Genomic DNA, 18,756 nt, shown 5'->3' with positions numbered 1-18,756 from the left:
TTTGCACATATTTGCTTTTTCTATTTGTGCACTTGCCTATCTGTACCTGATATCCACTATAAAGAATTGGCTAGGCCATTAATAGGGTATCTAGGGTACAGGTTGGAGTTTGGCGTCGTCCCTTGAGTAGGGACATTACTGACTAGGAAGGGTGACCTCATAGGGTATACCAGGGTCAGTTGTTTTTCTTGTTCTCTCAACTCAATGAAAAATAAGAAAAAAAAAGCTCTCCCCGCACCCTTATTTTTTATTTTTTTTGCATCATTATTTGGAGGGATAATCATTTTCCCTTTTTTATCCCAATTTATGAATTAAAGGTTACGTTTTACTATGTCATTTTTTTGATCAGCTGATTTTTCAGTGATTTCTTTTTTGACTACATAATCACTGACTATACTTTTGGCCTGCCAAAGCAGCCATATTTGTTTGGTTCTGTGAGTATATATGTTTATTTTGTTAGGCTTTTCCCTGATGTTTCTAGAGATACACTGAAATGTTATGTAATATATATAAGGGTATTAACTGTCATGATTCTATTTTCTATGATATGTTATTGCTCGTTAATTTAAAATTCATTAAAAAAGATATTTGTCGAAAATAAATTATAATATTTCCATATGGATCATTAAAGGGGTTGTCCAGTTTAGAAAACACATTTTTATATAACCTATTAGTGAATTCTGAGTTAATAGGGGGGGTCCTCTGTTAAGAATCCTCATCTTTTGGCCAGAGTAGAGAGCAGTACTGCATTACACAGACAACTCATTGATAGGAAAGAGCAGTGTAATGCTTCATTTCTCCTCTGACGGCGCTGCTGGGAAATTGAACACTTCCGGGCAGGATTTACCACAAATTACGGCTGATCACTGCGGTTCCAAGCAGGGGGGATACTTTGTGATCAACTTATTGTAATGGAACCCTTCAAAAAAATATGTATTGCCCAAAAGGGACGACCCCTTTAAATTTAGTATAATGTATCACAAATATACATAAAAGTGACTACTAATTTACAGTGGATTATTTCATTTTTTTTCTTTCTCTTCATTTTCAGCATCTCCTTCTATTAAACTTCTGGTGGAAGATCCCATTGTTGTCAATCCGGGTGAAACAATAACGCTAGTGTGTGTCACGACAGGTGGAGAACCAACGCCAACATTGACTTGGGTTAGATCTGTTGGAAATCTTCCACAAAAGGCTGTATTAAACAGTGGAACATTGACTATACCGTCTATCACCTCTGAAGATGCTGGAACCTATAGCTGTGTCGCCAATAACAATGTCGGCAATCCTGCAAAAAAGTCCACTAGTATAATAGTAAGAGGTAAGAAAATGAAAGCTTGTTGTTTCCTATGATCTGGATGGAGTGTTTAGTACGCAGGACTCTGTAATGGTCATTGTTGCATGTGCTATACTGGCATCCCCATAGTGGTGGTGGTTGGACGTATCATCCTGCCTTATGGGTGGTGTGAACCTGCACCGAGTCAATGCAAAGCTAGCAAATTCAGAAGGGGCTAGTTACTGTCCATACAATATAACTTCTCTGTCCTCGAAGGCATGAAAAATTTGTAGGACCAAAAAATAGCATCAGAGCTGCAGTTCAGCAGCACGGCCGCCATGCTATGTACGGAGCCAACTGCTTCCGGCTCCATACATCGCATAATGGGCCATAACATCCGGTGCCCGGAGGCAGCCGGAGCAGCTTAACGGTGCGGGGTCCAGGTGTCGGACCCTCACCGATGATATACTGATGACCTATCCGGTGGATAGGTCATCAGTTGTTCAGTAGTGGACTGCCCCTTTATTTGGTTGTGAGACTAGTAATTAACTTTTTATTTGATTTTTATTAAAAAAAGTGTACCCTTTTCTGAATTTTTCCCTAGCTGTAAACATTGTTTACCCGGCTCAACTCATACATGGCCATACAGAGCTCCGTACACCGGCCATATCAGCCTGCGACATGGCTGCAAATAGTAATAGATGTGGAACTGTACAAATCTTTTGAATGACGTGGGATCACATGGCCGCTGTATGGAGCTGTGCTCCGTTTAATGTACGGAGGGAGGACGAGAGGCCACGTATGGGCTAAGCCTCAACTGCAATGTTTACATGTGGCTATAGCCAGACAGAGGGGAAATAATAAAGGGTGTAGATTTTTTTTTTTTATAAAAATTAATTAGAAAGATATTTTGTCTAAAAACATGGCCGACTATGGCCAATACAAAAAAAAAAACATTGGACAACCTCTTTAAGAACTGTAAGGCAATTATAGGGATAATTTCACAATACTGGCTGCAGAGACGTAACTTGAAGCTCCTTGATTCTAACACAAAATTGGTTATAGCGCCCCCCGCCTACCATGTTCTATTTATAATACTGGGGTCATTCTATGTGGCAGAGGGGTCTTTGACCCGTCCTCAGGCATTAGGGTCCGGGTACGACTGCTATCTCTGAATGCCCGATAGCTACACGTGCATTGCGTACTAATAATAAATGGTCTTTTCAGAAACCACTCTATTTCCGAGATAAGATAAATATCTTCCCAATTCTCCATTGTAGATGATAACATATACAGAGAATACTCCTGTGTATTTTTAGACGGCTTATTTTCGCAGGCTTACTCTAGGCTAATGCAGCAAATCCCAATGACAATGTGTTTGCATTTCTGAATATTTGCAGAGGTGCCAACCAATACATGGCAAAATACAAAAACACTCGCACTGTTGTGTGTACGGCTATTACTCTCATTATACAGTGCAAGGTGTTCACGCAAATGTTAGCAAAATAAACCATGTGGAAATCAACATTTTGCTGCGTCTTTATGGAAATTAAGAACGTGTTTGAGAATAAAACTTTGGCTCAGTGCTCGAAAGATCTAATCCTGAGGAGCTGTTCTCCTGTACGTTCTGATAAATTTGCTATATGTTGAATTGACTCATTCGTAAAGAGGTTTCATACTAATCCCAGTTGAGCTACATAATATATCTACGAAAGCCAGGAGACTTCTTGCCATTTGCTGCCTGAGGCAAAAATTGAAATGACCCCTCCCCCATGCAAACTTGAGATTTGAAAGTGCAGGGTTGCAGTGTACAGATGCCAAAATACTGCCCCCTGCAGTCAGGGAAGGGTGCCACCTAAAGCAAAGTTCTCACGTCTTGTGGATAGCGCACCCTCTTAATAAAGCACCACTGAACAAAGATAGTACAGTGGTACATGTGATACGTGTAATGCGATAGATAGATAGATAGATAGATAGATAGATAGATAGATAGATAGATAGATAGATAGATAGATAGATAGATAGATAGATAGATAGATAGATATGAGCTAGATAGATAGATAGATAGATAGATAGATAGATAGATAGATAGATAGATAGATAGATAGATAGATAGATAGATAGATAGATAGATAGATAGATGATATAACAATTGAGTATTACTTGCAATACCATGCCTTACCACATGGTGTGCCATTAAAGGGATTTTATCATTTCATTAATTGATGTCATATATTTAAGTTATGCCATCACTTTCATAGTCGGGAGCTCCGCTGTGCAGGGAAAAATGTCAAGGTGGATGCAGCGCTAAAGCAGCGCTGAGGCTCCTATATTCTAAGGATCAGACTCCGACCAATCAGAAATTGATGGTATAGTCTTAACTGTGATGTGCCATCCCTTTATGAGACGGTAAAGCCCTTTAAGGTGGCACATACACAGCATAGAGCACACCGTTTTCTTGATATCCCTACGTAGAAATATATGTGTTGTTGTTTTTTGTATTTATTTACCCTCAGTTAAATGGACGCACCCCAGTGACAGCTCTGCTTTAATGTTTCGAGGGACCCATCCATCAATTCTATCCCTGAGTCCTACGGTCTGGGGATGAGAACAAAAAAAAAAAGTAGAATAGAAAGGAAACAATCAGAGATGAATTTTCTACAGTCATCCGTCAGAGACAGATGCGCGAGAGACAGAAATTACAAAAGAAAAAAAATAAACCGTGGACTGTGACGATAATTAAGGCAGCTGGAAAATAAAGTCAAAGATAGAATGGCTGGGGATAAACAAAGCTGATTTACTCTCCAAGTTATTCAGTAGGAACCATAGGTCATTGCCGCTGCTCTCCTAGGATTTTTATATGCATGGCAGCCCGCTACGGTATCACATTCAAATTGTAATGATGTCTAAATTGTATGAATACTAACAATGTGTCGCCAGAATCTGCATGGTATGAAATAAATATATAACATTACAGAGAAATGTAGAAATCACAGAAATACATAATTCATCCCAATGAAGATGAAAAGATCGTCTTTCTTCATAGTGTTGAATCGATATCCATACATTAATAAAAGGCTGTCAGAAACCAAAATCCTCTGGTGACTGTGGGGGTGGGAGTCGGGGGTATTTTCTAGTTCTTGGAAGAGAAATTTAACTAAATCCGAGGCTCTTGGTTTCAGAAGGATATAATAAATTGTTTGATTCCAGCTATAAAAAGTTTTAAGGAATATCTCCTCGAATTTATTGATTTAACTTTATAATGGTCGGAGTTCCAATTTTTTTTAAACAAGGATCCAAATCCCCTGTATAGATAGACATAGGATAAAGAATAATTTTCTGTCTGTCTGTAGCCACCACTAGAGGGAGCTGTGGAGCTTACTACATACTGCTCTGTTACTGAGTTTAATGTATAAACAGTATGCAGTTTGTTCTTTAGCTCCCTCTAGTGGTGCCTGCAGGTAGCTATAATTTTATCATATAACAGCGGGTTTGGCGCTCCTTATCAGAAAATCAGAGCTCTAACTGCAATAAAGATATATTAAGAAATTAATCAGCACAGATTTTTGTATAAAAAATGGTGACACATGATTTACAACATGTGTACTTTTTCCATTGTGGATGCTACAGTAAAATGTTTTTAATCCAGCATTAATGACCGACTGGGATTAGAATTAATAAATATTCTGGATTATCAAATGTTGGATTAAAGAAATGTCACAGTTTTAGGCCCCATGCACACGATTGTAGTTTTTATCTGTAATTATGGATAATATGCGGACCAATTCATTTCTATAGGCCATGGACACCTTTCCGTATATTTACAGATGTGTATCTGGGCCGTAGAAATGATCCGCAAAATATAGAACATGTCCTATTCTTATCCGCAATTACAGCACGGACTCGACTATAGAAGTCTATGGGCGACAGCGAAATTGTATCCGTAGCCGTTCGTAATTGTGGAAACGTTGCTATGCGACAGCAGGGAATTCCCCAAGAAAATAGCGTATGTGTATAGCGATCATGTGACCTTTTTAAGGGGTTGGGACATGTTGGTGACATCATTTGCAGCCTCCCTTCTTTTTCGCGATCAGTAAATACATATGCACTACGTATTTGCGGACAGCGTGCCAAATATGCGGATGACTTGTGGTCGACTTGCGAATGACAACGGATCCGTATTTGCAGACAGTAAAAAAACACTACGGTCAAGTGGATGGAGCCTCAGGACTACATTTTGACCAGCTGTCTTAGTCCTTCTGGGATAGTCCAAGTTTATGACCAGCCAATGAGGTGGAGTTTTATTAGATATGGGTGGAGTCAATATAATTATTAATTGTATCCTAACTTGTCAAGTATTGACTCTGCGAGTCAACAAACTTATTTTTAGCAATTGTTACACTTCACATCCAGGGATATATTGTTCTATAATGAAGGAGTAGAGGGAATTTAGAATAAACTCCATGAAGTAAGGCCGGCTAGACTGGAAACACAAGTCAATTTGCTCATTCACTGTGAAAACTGACATTTGTCTCCTGCATATATATTCAAAAGGAAAAGTTCTCTTATTTATTTCTTCTTCTTTTTTTCAACCTCAGACAAAAACACAGAAAACTGTGAGCGAACCATTAAAAATATTTGCATTTAAATTGAAAATGTGAATGCATCAGTTCTCATAACCGAAAAATAATTACTTGATATTGAAATGTTTGTGTATATGGTGGATGAATATACGTCGGCAAGCTAATTATTACGATGTGTTTAAAGGATACGACTTTAAAGGTTGACTGTTCCACCAGATGCTTTCCTATTGGTTGCAGACGTCACTCATGTGTCATATACTGAGTGCTCCTCTATGTGAAATGTGACTATAGTCATTTCAGTCTCTGGCCGGTTCATGGTAAATATTTTCAAGTGTGTGTTTGCATGTAGAATGAATATTTTCACTTTAAGGCCTCATGCACACGACCGTATTTTTTCCCACCCGTAAATACTGGCGTAAATACGGGTCCGGTGTCACACGTATTCCACCCGTTTTGCACCAGTATTTACGAATCCGTGCACGTAAATATGGGTCCGGTGTCACACGTATTCCACCCGTATTTACGAGCACGTTTTTGGCGGCAAAATAGCACTGCACTAATCGGCAGCCCCTTCTCTCTATCAGTGCAGGATAGAGAGAAGGGACAGCCTTTTCTGTAATAAAAGTTAAAGAAATTCATACTTACCCGGCCGTTGTCTTGGTGACGCGTCCCTCTCTTTACATCCAGCCCGACATCCCTGGATGACGCGGCAGTCCATGTGACCGCTGCAGCCTGTGATTGACCTGTGATTGGCTGCAGCGGTCACATGGCCTGAAACGTCATCCAGGACGTCGGGCCGGATGTCGAGAGGGACGCGTCACCAAGGCAACGGGCGGGAGACCGGACTGGCGGAAGCAGGAAGTTGTCGGTAAGTATGAACGTCTTTTATTTTTATTTTTTACAGGTTTATACTGATCGGTAGTCACTGTCCAGGGTGCTGAAAGAGTTACTGCCGATCAGTTAACTCTTTCAGCTCCCTGGACAGTGACTATTTACTGACGTCGCTTAGCAACGCTGCCGTAATGACGGGTGCACACATGTAGCCACCCGTTATTACGAGAGCTCCATAGACTTCTATGGACTGTCCGTGCCGTTATTACGGCCTGAAATAGGACATGTTCTATCTTTTTCAACGGCACGGGCACCTTCCCGTGAGAAAACGGGAAGGCACCCGTCGCCAATAGAAGTCTATGAGCCCGTTATTACGGGTCGTGATTACGACCCGTAATAACGGGAGTTTTTACGGTCGTGTGCATGAGGCCTAAATGCATCGTGTCATTTATCTTGTACTGATCCTGAGTTACAGCTTGTGTTATACTCCAGAGCTGCATTCACAATTCTGCGTGCTTCAGTGCTGAACTTCTGTATGATACCCTGCTGGTTCAGTGTCTGCACTGAAATTGTACTGTTGATTTTCATTCTAAAAAAATGTATACTCTGTACATCAGGTACTGCAAAGTCATCTGGTGTAGGAAAAACAAACTACCCCTATATAATACAGAAACTCAGCTGAGCTGTTATAGATGTTTTTCGATCAACAAGGTTGTTGACTGTTTCCTAGGATAGCCTGCAAAACCGTGAATCCAGCTCTGGAGTTGAAGACGGACTGTTAAGGTACTTTACACGGCCCGACGTGGGCCATGTAAACGAGCGCCGATCAACGAGACAGCTCGTTGATTGCCGCTTGTTGGCTCCTTTCTCAAGGGGCTAGTATGGGGTCGAGCGCTCGTTACTCCGATCGCTCGTCCCCATACATTATTATCATGTCGGCAGCACGTCTCCCTGTTTACACACCAAGATGTGCTGCCTACAACAATAATATTTTTGGCATTTAAAACTATACAATCAGCCAATGAACAAGATTTGCCAGTTTATCGGCTGATCATTGCCTTGTTTACACAGGACAATTATCGAGAGTGAGCGTTCTGTGAGCGTTCATTTGCCAATAATTGGCAGGTGTAAAAGGGCACTTGTTCCGGATCTGGATTATTCCCGATCAAAATACAATGTATTTACAAAGTGACTCTAACAATCCCGTTTTGTTAGAAGGGTTCCTAACTATAAGCTGGTGTCTAGCTGTTAGGTCCCCCAGCGATCAGCTGTAATCTGAGGGGAACCTGGTAGCAAGTGTTCAATTTTACTGCAGCGCCACCACAGGCAAAATGTAGAATTACACATCAATGAACTGTCTGTATATTGCACAGATGTGTCGGTTTCTCCTGAGTGAAAGATACTATTTGTAGTTGATCTCTGCGCCGGCTAATAGATGAGGGTCTTGAATGGAGGACCCCTCCTATAACGTCTTAGCCGACTAGGTTTCGGCTTGCAATCAGTTTAATGCCAGTGTAAATTTGCAATATTGTTGGTGCATTTCCTTTCATAAAATTTGACGATTATAGGGCATCAAAGAATCCAATAATATATAACATATAGATGTGTCCATCCTTACCTTTGCTTAACTTTGGTTAAGGACTCAAATTTCGCATGTAACCATTTCAATACAACATCGCAATGTGCTACCAAATCCATTGACAGACTGCAACTCACATCCCAACCACTGGGTGGCCACACATAGACACATAGCATACACATCTCGCGACAGAGTATCGTGAAATCATGTTATTTGGAAAGTTGATCAATTTGCGTCACATATTTTAGGAAATGTTGATATTAAAGGAAAGGTAAGGAAGGACACATCTGTAGATGAAGAAATAATTCAGAATCCATTATTCCACTTTCTTGAGTATAACTAGAGGTGCAGTTTAATTGTAAAAAAAAAAGTTGTGACGGAAGCAAAGCGAACATATATATATTGCTCATAAAACTTGGCATATAATTATTGGAGGGGGTTGCAACTCATATTATCTGAAAGTGGTTTGAACTCCATTATGACTCAATGGCTTGTTCTGAAACCAATCTGTATGCACAGTAATGAGGTCTATCAAGCTGCTTGTTAGTCACAATTTCCACTATTTCTTACTGACCCTCCCCCTCTTCTTCCTCTCTATATTGTTCTTTTAATTATCTTACATTACAGTGAATCACGCTTCTTGTGTGAAGTACAGCTTCGGTCTCTCTGTCTGAGGCACGGACTGTTACATTAGACATAACCATAAATAGTTTGCACTTTACACTCATTATCCAAATCCAGATTTTACCCTTACTGACCCCTCTCAGCTAATCATAAGTGCCAGAAGGCTCCCATAAGATTTTTCGGCACCCAAACACTGCTTTGCTAGTTATCGAAGAAAAAAATATGCTTTTTCAATGAAGAAAAATAATTAGGTTGTCACAGCCCCACCCATGTTTTAAAGGACCTGTATTTAATTTAAAAAATATAGCTGATTTTATGCAGGAACGGCACCACTCTTAATGGCATGCGTCTTATTTGAATGGGGCTGAGCTGCAATACCAGACACAGCCCATGGACAAGAGTGATGCTGTGTCTGGTAGAACTCATTTCTAATCTCATAAAACCCATTTAAATGGGTTTCCCAACTAGATTAATTTATTGATTTATTCACTAAAAAAAATCTGTAGCACTCTTCTATGCATCATGCCCTTTCAGCTACTGATTTCTGGGCTTGGCTTCTCCATGTAGACACGAGGTCAGCCCATACCTATCAGTAGGGTTACTTTGTGTTCCCAGGCTAGAGCTGATCAAGTTAAGTTAAGCACGAAAGAATACCACGGCCCTTTCATATAGTGATCAACAGGGGTCACAGTCGTCGAACCCTCTCCGGTCATTTATGGCCTATCCTTTTGATATCCCATAAAGGTATCTGGTATGAAAACCTCCTTAGCCTAAAAGTTACCACGGGATCTTTCACAGTAGAGGATTAGCAAAGTATAAATTCATCAAAGTCATCTTCATCCCTTCATTTTTGGTGGTAACTTTTTGGATTTTCCTTCTTTGTAAAAAGTTGAAGAACGGCATGTACAAATCCATAATGTGAAGGTTTCTTTAATAGCATGCCTAGATTTTGAGGAGTTTTGTGGCCATCTGGTACATGGTTTCTTTTTGTTTCCTAAACTTGGGATGAGCTACTACAAAGGAGCATTGTAAAAACTCATGCAGACTTTGCTCCTTCAGATATAGCGCACTTTATTCTTTGCGGAAATAGCTTAATGTGATGCTTGTATTTTTTCTGATATTGCTGATTTCAAACTTGCCAGTTTTTTTAGTAATAACAAAAGGACACTCCAGGGGAATCGTAACCATCTGGTGATCCAACATTGAAGGCCATAAGGTACTCAGCAGAAGCGTATGCCTCATTAATCCTAAAAGTTTATAATACAGAATAGCAAATGAGCACTTGTCACTATGTAATGTACCAACACGGTGTCTATGGTTAAATGTCTCGAAGGCAAAGATCTACTTATCTGAGGGCTTGTCTTTTCTTCTGGAAGATAGCCACCACCTGTTTGTTAAAGGGACAATAAACTGGATAAAGGCTCCTTTGTTAATAGGAGTTGTTTGTAGAAAGAAATATTGGGAAAAATATGATTTTATGTGTTGTCCTCTTGAAGGACCTTTCATAACAAGTCCTTATACCAGATAGCTTAAAAGTAGCTTGAGATCCTCGTGCTACTCATGATGAAATTGGCACCACTCAAGGTCTGACCACAAGGTATGACATTTCCTCCACCATACTTGATAGAAGGCTCAAGCTCTCCTTCACCATCTTTCTATTAGCTCAACATCTCACTTATGTTCTACCTTTTGATGGAAATGCCTCAATCTTGGTCCATAAAACTCTCTCCCATAAAACTCTTTTCCAGTCAATCACTATTCAATGTCTGTTTTGTTTTCTTTTTGCCAAATTTCGCCTTTTTGCTATGTATTTGCCAGCTTTCATTTTGGTCATTTCATTACATCTCTACAGCCGATAGAACAGGATTTCAGAGTCATCTCTTAAGATGATTTGACATGTGGTATTTAAGGAAGGCCCCACCTTAGGAACTATAGGAAAGTGGTCTGCAAACTGTAGCTCTCTAGTTGTTTATTTCCAATGACAACCAGCAGAATTGTGAATGCAGCTCTGGAGTGTTATACAACTCTGGGTCAGTGCAAGATAAGTAATGTTTTTACACAGTTACTCAACTTTTAATAGATGATATCTGTATATAAACTGTAAAATGGTGCTCGAAGTTGGATATACACTTAACTTATATAAAATGCATGGTTAGTGTTAGGGATCTGCCAGGTACTACGTCCAGGTATACTCCTGGGATTAATCAATCCACACCTGAGGCCACACCTGTTCGACTGACATCGTCTCCCACCAACCAGGGTGGCAGGCTCAGGAGTGGGAGAGCCTATCGCGGCCTGGTCAGTCGGAGTTAGCTCCGCCCCCTGTCCTTTATTACCTGCCCTGTTCTCTTCCTCATTGCTTGTAATTCTTCTGGATTCCTGGCCTCACTGCTGCTCGCTCCAGCCTGCTTCTGCCGTGCTTCTGCCTTGCTGCAGTTCCGCTTAACCTGCCTTGCTTTGCCCCTGGCTTGCTTCTGTCTCCGTGCCCACGTTGGTATACTCACTTCCTCCTGGTCCTGACTCCCATTCACCGCTCCGTTTCCTCGTGGCGTTCCGTGGCTACTGCCCCTTCCCTTGCGTGTTCCCTGTTTGTTCTCCCGTGCACTTAGACAGCGTAGGGACCGCCGCCCAGTTGTACCCCGTCGCCTAGGGCGGGTCGTTGCAAGTAGGTAGGGACAGGGCGGTGGGTAGATTAGGGCTCACTTTCCCATCACCTCCTTCCTGTCATTATAGTTAGTAGAAGATAGATAGATAGATAGATAGATAGATAGATAGATAGATAGATAGATAGATAGATAGATAGATAGATAGATATGAAATAGATAGATATGAAATAGATAGATATGAAATAGATAGATAGATAGATAGATAGATAGATAGATAGATAGATAGATAGATAGATAGATAGATAGATAGATAGATAGATAGATATGAAATAGATAGATATGAGATAGATAGATAGATAGATAGATATTAGATAGATAGATAGATAGATAGATAGATAGATAGATAGATAGATAGATAGATAGATAGATAGATAGATAGATAGATATTAGATAGATAGATAGATAGATAGATAGATAGATAGATAGATAGATAGATAGATAGATAGATAGATAGATAGATAGATAGATAGATAGATGATAGATAGATGATAGTTAGATAGATAGATAGATAGATAGATAGATAGATAGATAGATAGATAGATAGATATTTCACAACAGCTGAAAGGCTTATGTTTCTCAAAATATAGACTCTTATGTATTTTTCCTCCTGCGTTGTTGTGCATCTGGGCTTTCAACCTTTTCTGTCCCGCTTCCATCCATTTTGCCTTTTATTATGACAATTACACATCGCTACGTTTATATATGAACTTCAGTAATAGAATTGTCTCTGCTTGTCAGTTCCGTTGTTTTGTTTGACTTCGGTCCTTTCTGGTTTAATGTGGAGTGGATAATATCCTGTTATTTTCCTGCTGGATTTATCAAGGGCTTTTCTGGTTCTCCTGTTTAGGTACCATTCTTCTTGTACTGCCAGTCAGCGGCTGCCCAGTGTTCATCCTAATATTCCGTAGCTGCTTAGAGGGATCGCTCCGGGTTACTAGGAGGTTCCTGATAGTGGGGGCACTCTTATCAGGGTGGCAGTCTTGCTGTAGGTAGGGCTCCTCTAGAGAAAGGGTCGACCTCAGAGGTTGCTTATTAGATAGCTTTCACCAAGTGTTACTATAATAGCTTTTTGCGTTTAATGGAACCGTGACAGTCACTATGTTATACAACATTTTTACCGCAGTGGCCGGAAATATACAGCTGGCCACAACTTACCTTGACCATAACAGCTGATCGCTGGACCGGCCTCGTTCCAAAAGATAATATAACAGCCCTTTTAATGCAACAGAGTAGTAAACCTGAGTTTGTTATTTGACGTAATCATCTGTATATCTATATGTGTGTATAATACAGTCATTAAAGTGTAACTAAACATTTGACAAACTTCTGACATGTCAGAAGTTTTGATTGGTGGGGGTCCGAGCAGGGCTGCCATCAGGAATTTCAGGGCCCCTTACAGCTAAATTTTCTGGGCCCCCCTACCGTGGCACCGCCTGCTAACGGTACTCCGTCCAGCACTATATCATGCTACCCCTTCATTTCTACTTGCTCTCTGAGAATCGTCGACACAGATGTAGTGCAAATCAGAGTATTGCAGCCTTCTCACATTCACTTCATTGTGTGAAGGCTGCAATACTGTGAATCACTGCTACATCCGTGACGACGATTCACAGCAAGTAGAAATGAAGAGGAAGCAGCGCTCGGACCGACCCATCAGCTATTGATGGCCTATCCTGAGGATGTAACTACATTGTACTGCGACACACGCCACACGAACATATTTCGGCCACAAGTCCCGGACCGAACACACTGCAGGGAGCCTGGCTCCTAGCATCATAGTTATGTACGACGCTAGGAGTCCCTGCCTCGCTGCCAGACAACTGTCCCGTACTGTAATCATGTTTTCAGTACGGGACAGTAGTTCCGCGGAGAGGCCGGGACTCCTAGCATCGTGCATAACTATGATGCTAGGAGCCCGGCTCCCTGCAGTGTGTTCAGTCCGGGACTGGCGGCCGACATACGTTCCGTCCTTTACGGACCGAACATGCTCGTGTGAATCCAGCAGCCTCACACAAAAGTTTTGTATTTTTTTTAAGCTGGTTCACAGAAAAAAATAATTGCAAATTCTACTAGACCAACTGCCTATTTAGAGACAGGCAGCAGCTCCAGGAGCGACATCATAAGGGTAGGAACACACTAGGCGGATATGCTGAGTAAAACTCCACAGCTTATCCGCCCCGGTAGCCGCTGGGAATTCCGCCAGAAAAAAACCGCACCAAATAGTGGCGCAGGTTTCGTGAGGCGTGTCCGCTGCGGGAATCCTGCAGGGAGAAAAAAGTTTAGACTTGCCCCGGCCGTAGTATAGGCGACGCGTCTCTCTTCTGAACGAAGCCCGGCCTCCTGGGCTGTAGACCATGTGACCGCTGCAGCATTCACATGGGATGAAACGTCATGACAGGAGGCCGGGCTGCGCTAAGAATAGAGGATCGCGTCGCCAGTACTACGGCCGGGGTAAGTCTAAACTTTTTTATAAATTAAAAAAAATACCTTTTTTTTTCTCATTTGTGATTTTTGCGGCAGAAGCGCAGCATTTCCGCAACAGAGGAGCAGTGATTCTGCAGCATAAATTGACTTAAAAAACCACACCGCAGGTAAAAAAAATTTGCAGCGTGTGGATGAGATTTGTTCAAATCTCATCCACTCTGCTGCGACTGTTATACGCTGCGGATTTTCCGCAATAAAACGTGTTGCATAAAATCCGCAGTGTTCACGCCTAGTGTGTTCCTACCCTAACAATAAGGCCCAGTTCACTCGGACACTGCGTCGGAATCAGGGCCACAAAACATCCAAAACCGCCTCCCATTGATTTAATCTGAAATCAATGGGAGCCAGTCGCGGAAAAAATAAAAAGCGGCATGTCCTTTCTTGCCGCGGTTCCGCCTCTGACCTCCCATCGAAATCAATGGGAGGCAGAAAATGCATTTTTTTTTCGCTGCGTTTTTTGTCTGCTGTCCTCAATCGCCGCAGGCAAAAAACGCAGCAAAAAAACGCAGCAAGATAGTGTGGGCAGGTCAAAATCTGACTCAAAATTCTTTAAGGAATATTGAGGCAGAATTTTTCTGCCTGCAAAATACTTTGTGTGAACAGGGCCATACATAAACAGCACTTTGAGACACTTTACTCACTGTGTCAGAAGAGCTGCTGGCTCCCACTCCAGTCCTCGTTGTCAGGCGATGTCTTCCAGGCGATGTCTTCGGTCCAGACGTCTAGTCCTTCACCTCCAGCCAGGCTCCAGAAATGGCGGGGATCGTAGAACGCCTGCCGCCGCGCTACATTTGGACTCCTCCCCCTTTCCTTACGCAGCTACGCGGAGGAGGAGGAGGAGGCGGAGGAGGACGAGGCGGAGGAGGACGAGGAGGAGGAGGACGACGAGGAGGAGGCGGCATAGGAGGCGGAGAAGGACGAAGAGGACGAGGCGGAGGAGGACAAGGCGGAGGAGGACGAGGCGGAGGAGGATGAGGCGGAGGAGGAGGACGAGGAGGAAGAGGCGGCGGAGGAGGCAGAGGAGGACGAGGCTTAGGAGGCAGAGGACGAGGCGGAGGAGGACGAGGCGGAGGAGGACGAGGCGGAGGAGGACGAGGCTTAGGAGGCGGAGGAGGACGAGGCGGAGGAGGGCGAGGCTTAGGAGGCGGAGGATGAGGCTTAGGAGGACGAGGCTTAGGAGGACGAGGCGGAGGAGGACAAGGAGGAGGAGGACGAGGCTTAGGAGGCAGATGAGGCGGAGGACGAGGCTTAGGAGGCAGAGGCGGAGGAGGAGGAGGCTTAGGAGGAGGTTTAGGAGGACGAGGCGGAGGAGGACAAGGCTTAGGAGGCGGAGGAGGAGGCGGAGGAGGAGGCTTAGGAGGACGAGGCGGAGGAGGACGAGGCTTAGGAGGCGGAGGAGGAGGAGGCGGAGGAGGATAAGGCTTAGGAGGACGAGGCGGAGGAGGACGAGGCTTAGGAGGACGAGGCTTAGGAGGCGGAGGAGGAGGCGGAGGAGGAGGCGGAGGAGGAGGCTTAGGTGGACGAGGAGGATGAGGCTTAGGAGGCGGAGGAGGAGGCGGTGGAGCACGAGGCTTAGGAGGCGGAGGAGGACGAGGCTTAGGAGGCGGAGGAGGCGGAGGAGGCCGAGGAGGAGGCGGAGGAGGAGGCCGAGGAGGAGGCGGAGGAGGATGAGGCTTAGGAGGTGGAGGAGGACGAGGCTTAGGAGGAGGAGGAGGACGAGGCTTAGGAGGAGGAGGAGGACGAGGCTTAGGAGGAGGAGGAGGCTTAGGAGGCGGAGGAGGACGAGGAGGAGGCGGAGGAGGACGAGAGAGGACGAGGCTTAGGAGGACGAGGCTTAGGAGGAGGAGGAGGAGGACGAGGCTTAGGACGAGGCTTAGGAGGAGGAGGAGGACGAGGCTTAGGAGGAGGAGGACGAGGCTTAGGAGGCGGAGGAGGAGGCGGCCCAGGTAAGCTGTCTCTACGTCGCTGTCCTTGTGTGCCCGTTGGTGCGTCTCGCTCGCGGGTGTGCGCGCTCGCGGTTACGCGCGCGAGCACAAGCGGGCGGGCGCGCGCACAAGCGGGCGGTGTTTGACGGCCCCCACGACGAGAGGGGGGCCCGCAGCTCACGACATAACTTTGGTGAAAAGAACAGGCCCCAATGCAAGTCGTGGCAGTTGCCGGGCCCCCCTTTCAATTAGGTTTGGCCGGGCCCCTTACAGAAGTACCCCTAATACCCCCCTGATGGCGGCCCTGGGTCCGAGCACTGAGACTTCCACCAATCGCTGAAACTAAGTGGCAAGCGTTCGTGTGATCACTCACCCGCTTCGTTTCTGTTTGGCTTATTCCGGAAATCAATGTATCGGAGTATGGACTCAATAGAAAGTCTATAAGCCCGCACTCTGATACATCGGCTTTCTGGAAAAAGCCAAAAAGGCACGAAGCGGCTGAGCGCTCACACGAACTCTTCTGCCGCTTTGTTTTAGCGATTGGTGGGGGTCGCAGTGCTCGGATCAAAACTTCTGACAATTTTATTAAACTTTTAGTTAACCTTTAAAATGATAAGAATCCTATGGCTTAGTCAATTTAATGGTTATATATTCTTAGAACAGTTCTATAGTATAGACATAACCTGAATGTCTGGTGATATAGTCCACACTGAGTTATTACGGAAATCTAGATTGTTCCGTGCAGAAGGAATGAATTAATTCTTGACTATGGACTGACCATACAGCATGCTAGGCATATTTATCTAGCGGGAACACATGTTCATGTCATTTCATCTTCAAAGCTTTAATTACAATGACGTTCACAAGCTACACGTCGCTTTTATATAGGCCGCGGCTTGGGTTCTCTTACATACATATCACCGGATCAAAGTATTGTGCTGGTGCTATGAAGTCGTATGTGATTTGTGCGAACATTGTGTAGTAGGAGCTCATTTGCAAATTGGTAGAATTTTGGGTCACTATTAAAATATAATTATTCAAATGAAATGCTTATGAAGGTTAAATGCTGCAGCCTTTCTTTTTTAAGTTCTATAAGGTGAATTATTTACTGAGGCCTATTGGCTTGTAAAAAAAAATACAAAAGAATGAATCATTCAATGTAGTGACTGTGAAGGTGACTTGTCACCCCCAATCTATTACTCATGTACTAGGCTCAGGTAACTCAGAAAAAGGACTATCTTAGGGATTTCTATATCAATTTTTTTATTTTTTTTAGAATTTTATTTTTTAATTTTTGGGGGTAAATGCCCGGGAGATTCCCAAGACCAACCCGCCTCAGACTAGCAAATCAGAAAGCGGAGGCTGCATTTAGATTCATTGCCATGTGTATTCTCATATGGGCACCTAATTGTGGGTTATGATGGTGCAGGAGGTAGATTTGAATCTTAGATCTAGATGTTGTGGGACAATGGGGATATTACCCCAGTGAAGGGTTGCTGCCTTGTAATGGCTGGTTCAGGGGTCTCAGTCTGACGAGTGTACGATGAGTTATTGTTATATCCCCATCAGGACCAGATGAAGGTCGGTTTCACAAACGCGTATTACTGGCGCAGTTTACAATCTATATTAGGTCAGTATTACCTAGACCCCCCCCCCCCCACCACCACTGGCTCTACTGAACCAAACATACATTACTGTAGGGTTCCTACTGTATAATAATCTAAGCTTAGTTTAGTAGAACATGATTTCTAAAATGCGGCCATGTTACATTGCGGGAAACCGACCCTAATCTTGACCTGATGGGAAAAGACCCAATTGAACAATGGCTCCACACATATCGTATCCTTGTCAGACACAACCCGAACTACCCAACTACTGAACCAACCATACATCACTATGGGGTTATATGGGGATCTAACTTTCAATCAGTAGAACACAGATTCTAAGATGGGACCATGTTACACCCACATGAAACCAACCATAAACTCATCCTGGTGAAAAGAGACCCAAAAGAACAATGGCTCCATATAGCACATGGCTATGTGTCACACTAGGGTGCAATATGTGCAGAGCCATTGTTCCACTGTGTCTCTTCCCACCACGACCATGTTAAGTCCGGTTTCACAAGACCGGACACATTTTAGTGTCTGTGTTCTACTGGAAATTGGCTTAGTAGAACCACAGGGGGTCCGGGTAATGCGAACATAATGAACTGCGGCCATATTGCGGCGGTATGAAACAAACTCTAATCTAGCCCTCAAAGAGACCTAATTGACCAGTGGCTCCACAGACATCGTACCCTCGTCATCGTACGCATGGACCATGCACTACAAGGCAGCATTGCTATCTATCGTGCCACCATGTCGCCCTATGAAAAACAAAGAAGAAAAAGTGATCTACTTCAAGTGTATGCACCATGAGGGTTAAAACATTGCTGAATCGCTCTGACACTTCTTTTTCTTATCACCGAAGTCACCGCTTCTAAATAAATGTATTTTCATAGAGGTGTACGATCCACGTGTTATGTGTTGATGAAATACAGTGTCACACTTCATTGGTTACACGCATCTGAATATGAGAAGATCGAGGAAAAGGGAAAATGCAGCATGTTCTCAATTTCACCCGAGACTGGTCAGTGCATATTACAACAGCTGAGACAAGACTCTGTGAGCAGATGATGAATTCTCTTCCAGAATGGAATGGAAATGAGTGCAAACTATTAGAACATTTGCCTCGCAGTTCAGGAATAGACAGCAGTAACTACAGTCTTCTCACCAGGACCCATAGG

At 43.4% G+C, this 18,756-nt stretch overlaps 1 protein-coding gene across 4 annotated transcripts in view; it reads left to right on the top strand.

Moving 5' to 3' along the window:
* The window catches only part of MDGA2 (MAM domain containing glycosylphosphatidylinositol anchor 2), a 392,414-nt gene that overhangs the window by 271,322 nt on the left and 102,336 nt on the right, over window positions 1-18,756 (top strand). For all 4 annotated transcript variants that reach the window (XM_075843991.1, XM_075843990.1, XM_075843989.1 and 1 more), the window contains exon 6: window positions 1,052-1,321. In XM_075843991.1, coding sequence (XP_075700106.1) covers window positions 1,052-1,321 — 270 coding nt within the window. The remainder of the gene's footprint in view (window positions 1-1,051; window positions 1,322-18,756) is intronic.

Source organism: Rhinoderma darwinii, chromosome 12 (assembly GCF_050947455.1).
Source record: "Rhinoderma darwinii isolate aRhiDar2 chromosome 12, aRhiDar2.hap1, whole genome shotgun sequence".
Lineage (NCBI taxonomy): Eukaryota > Metazoa > Chordata > Amphibia > Anura > Rhinodermatidae > Rhinoderma > Rhinoderma darwinii.
Note: the sequence above shows the minus strand (reverse complement) of the source record. Positions and strands in the feature narration are given on the sequence as shown.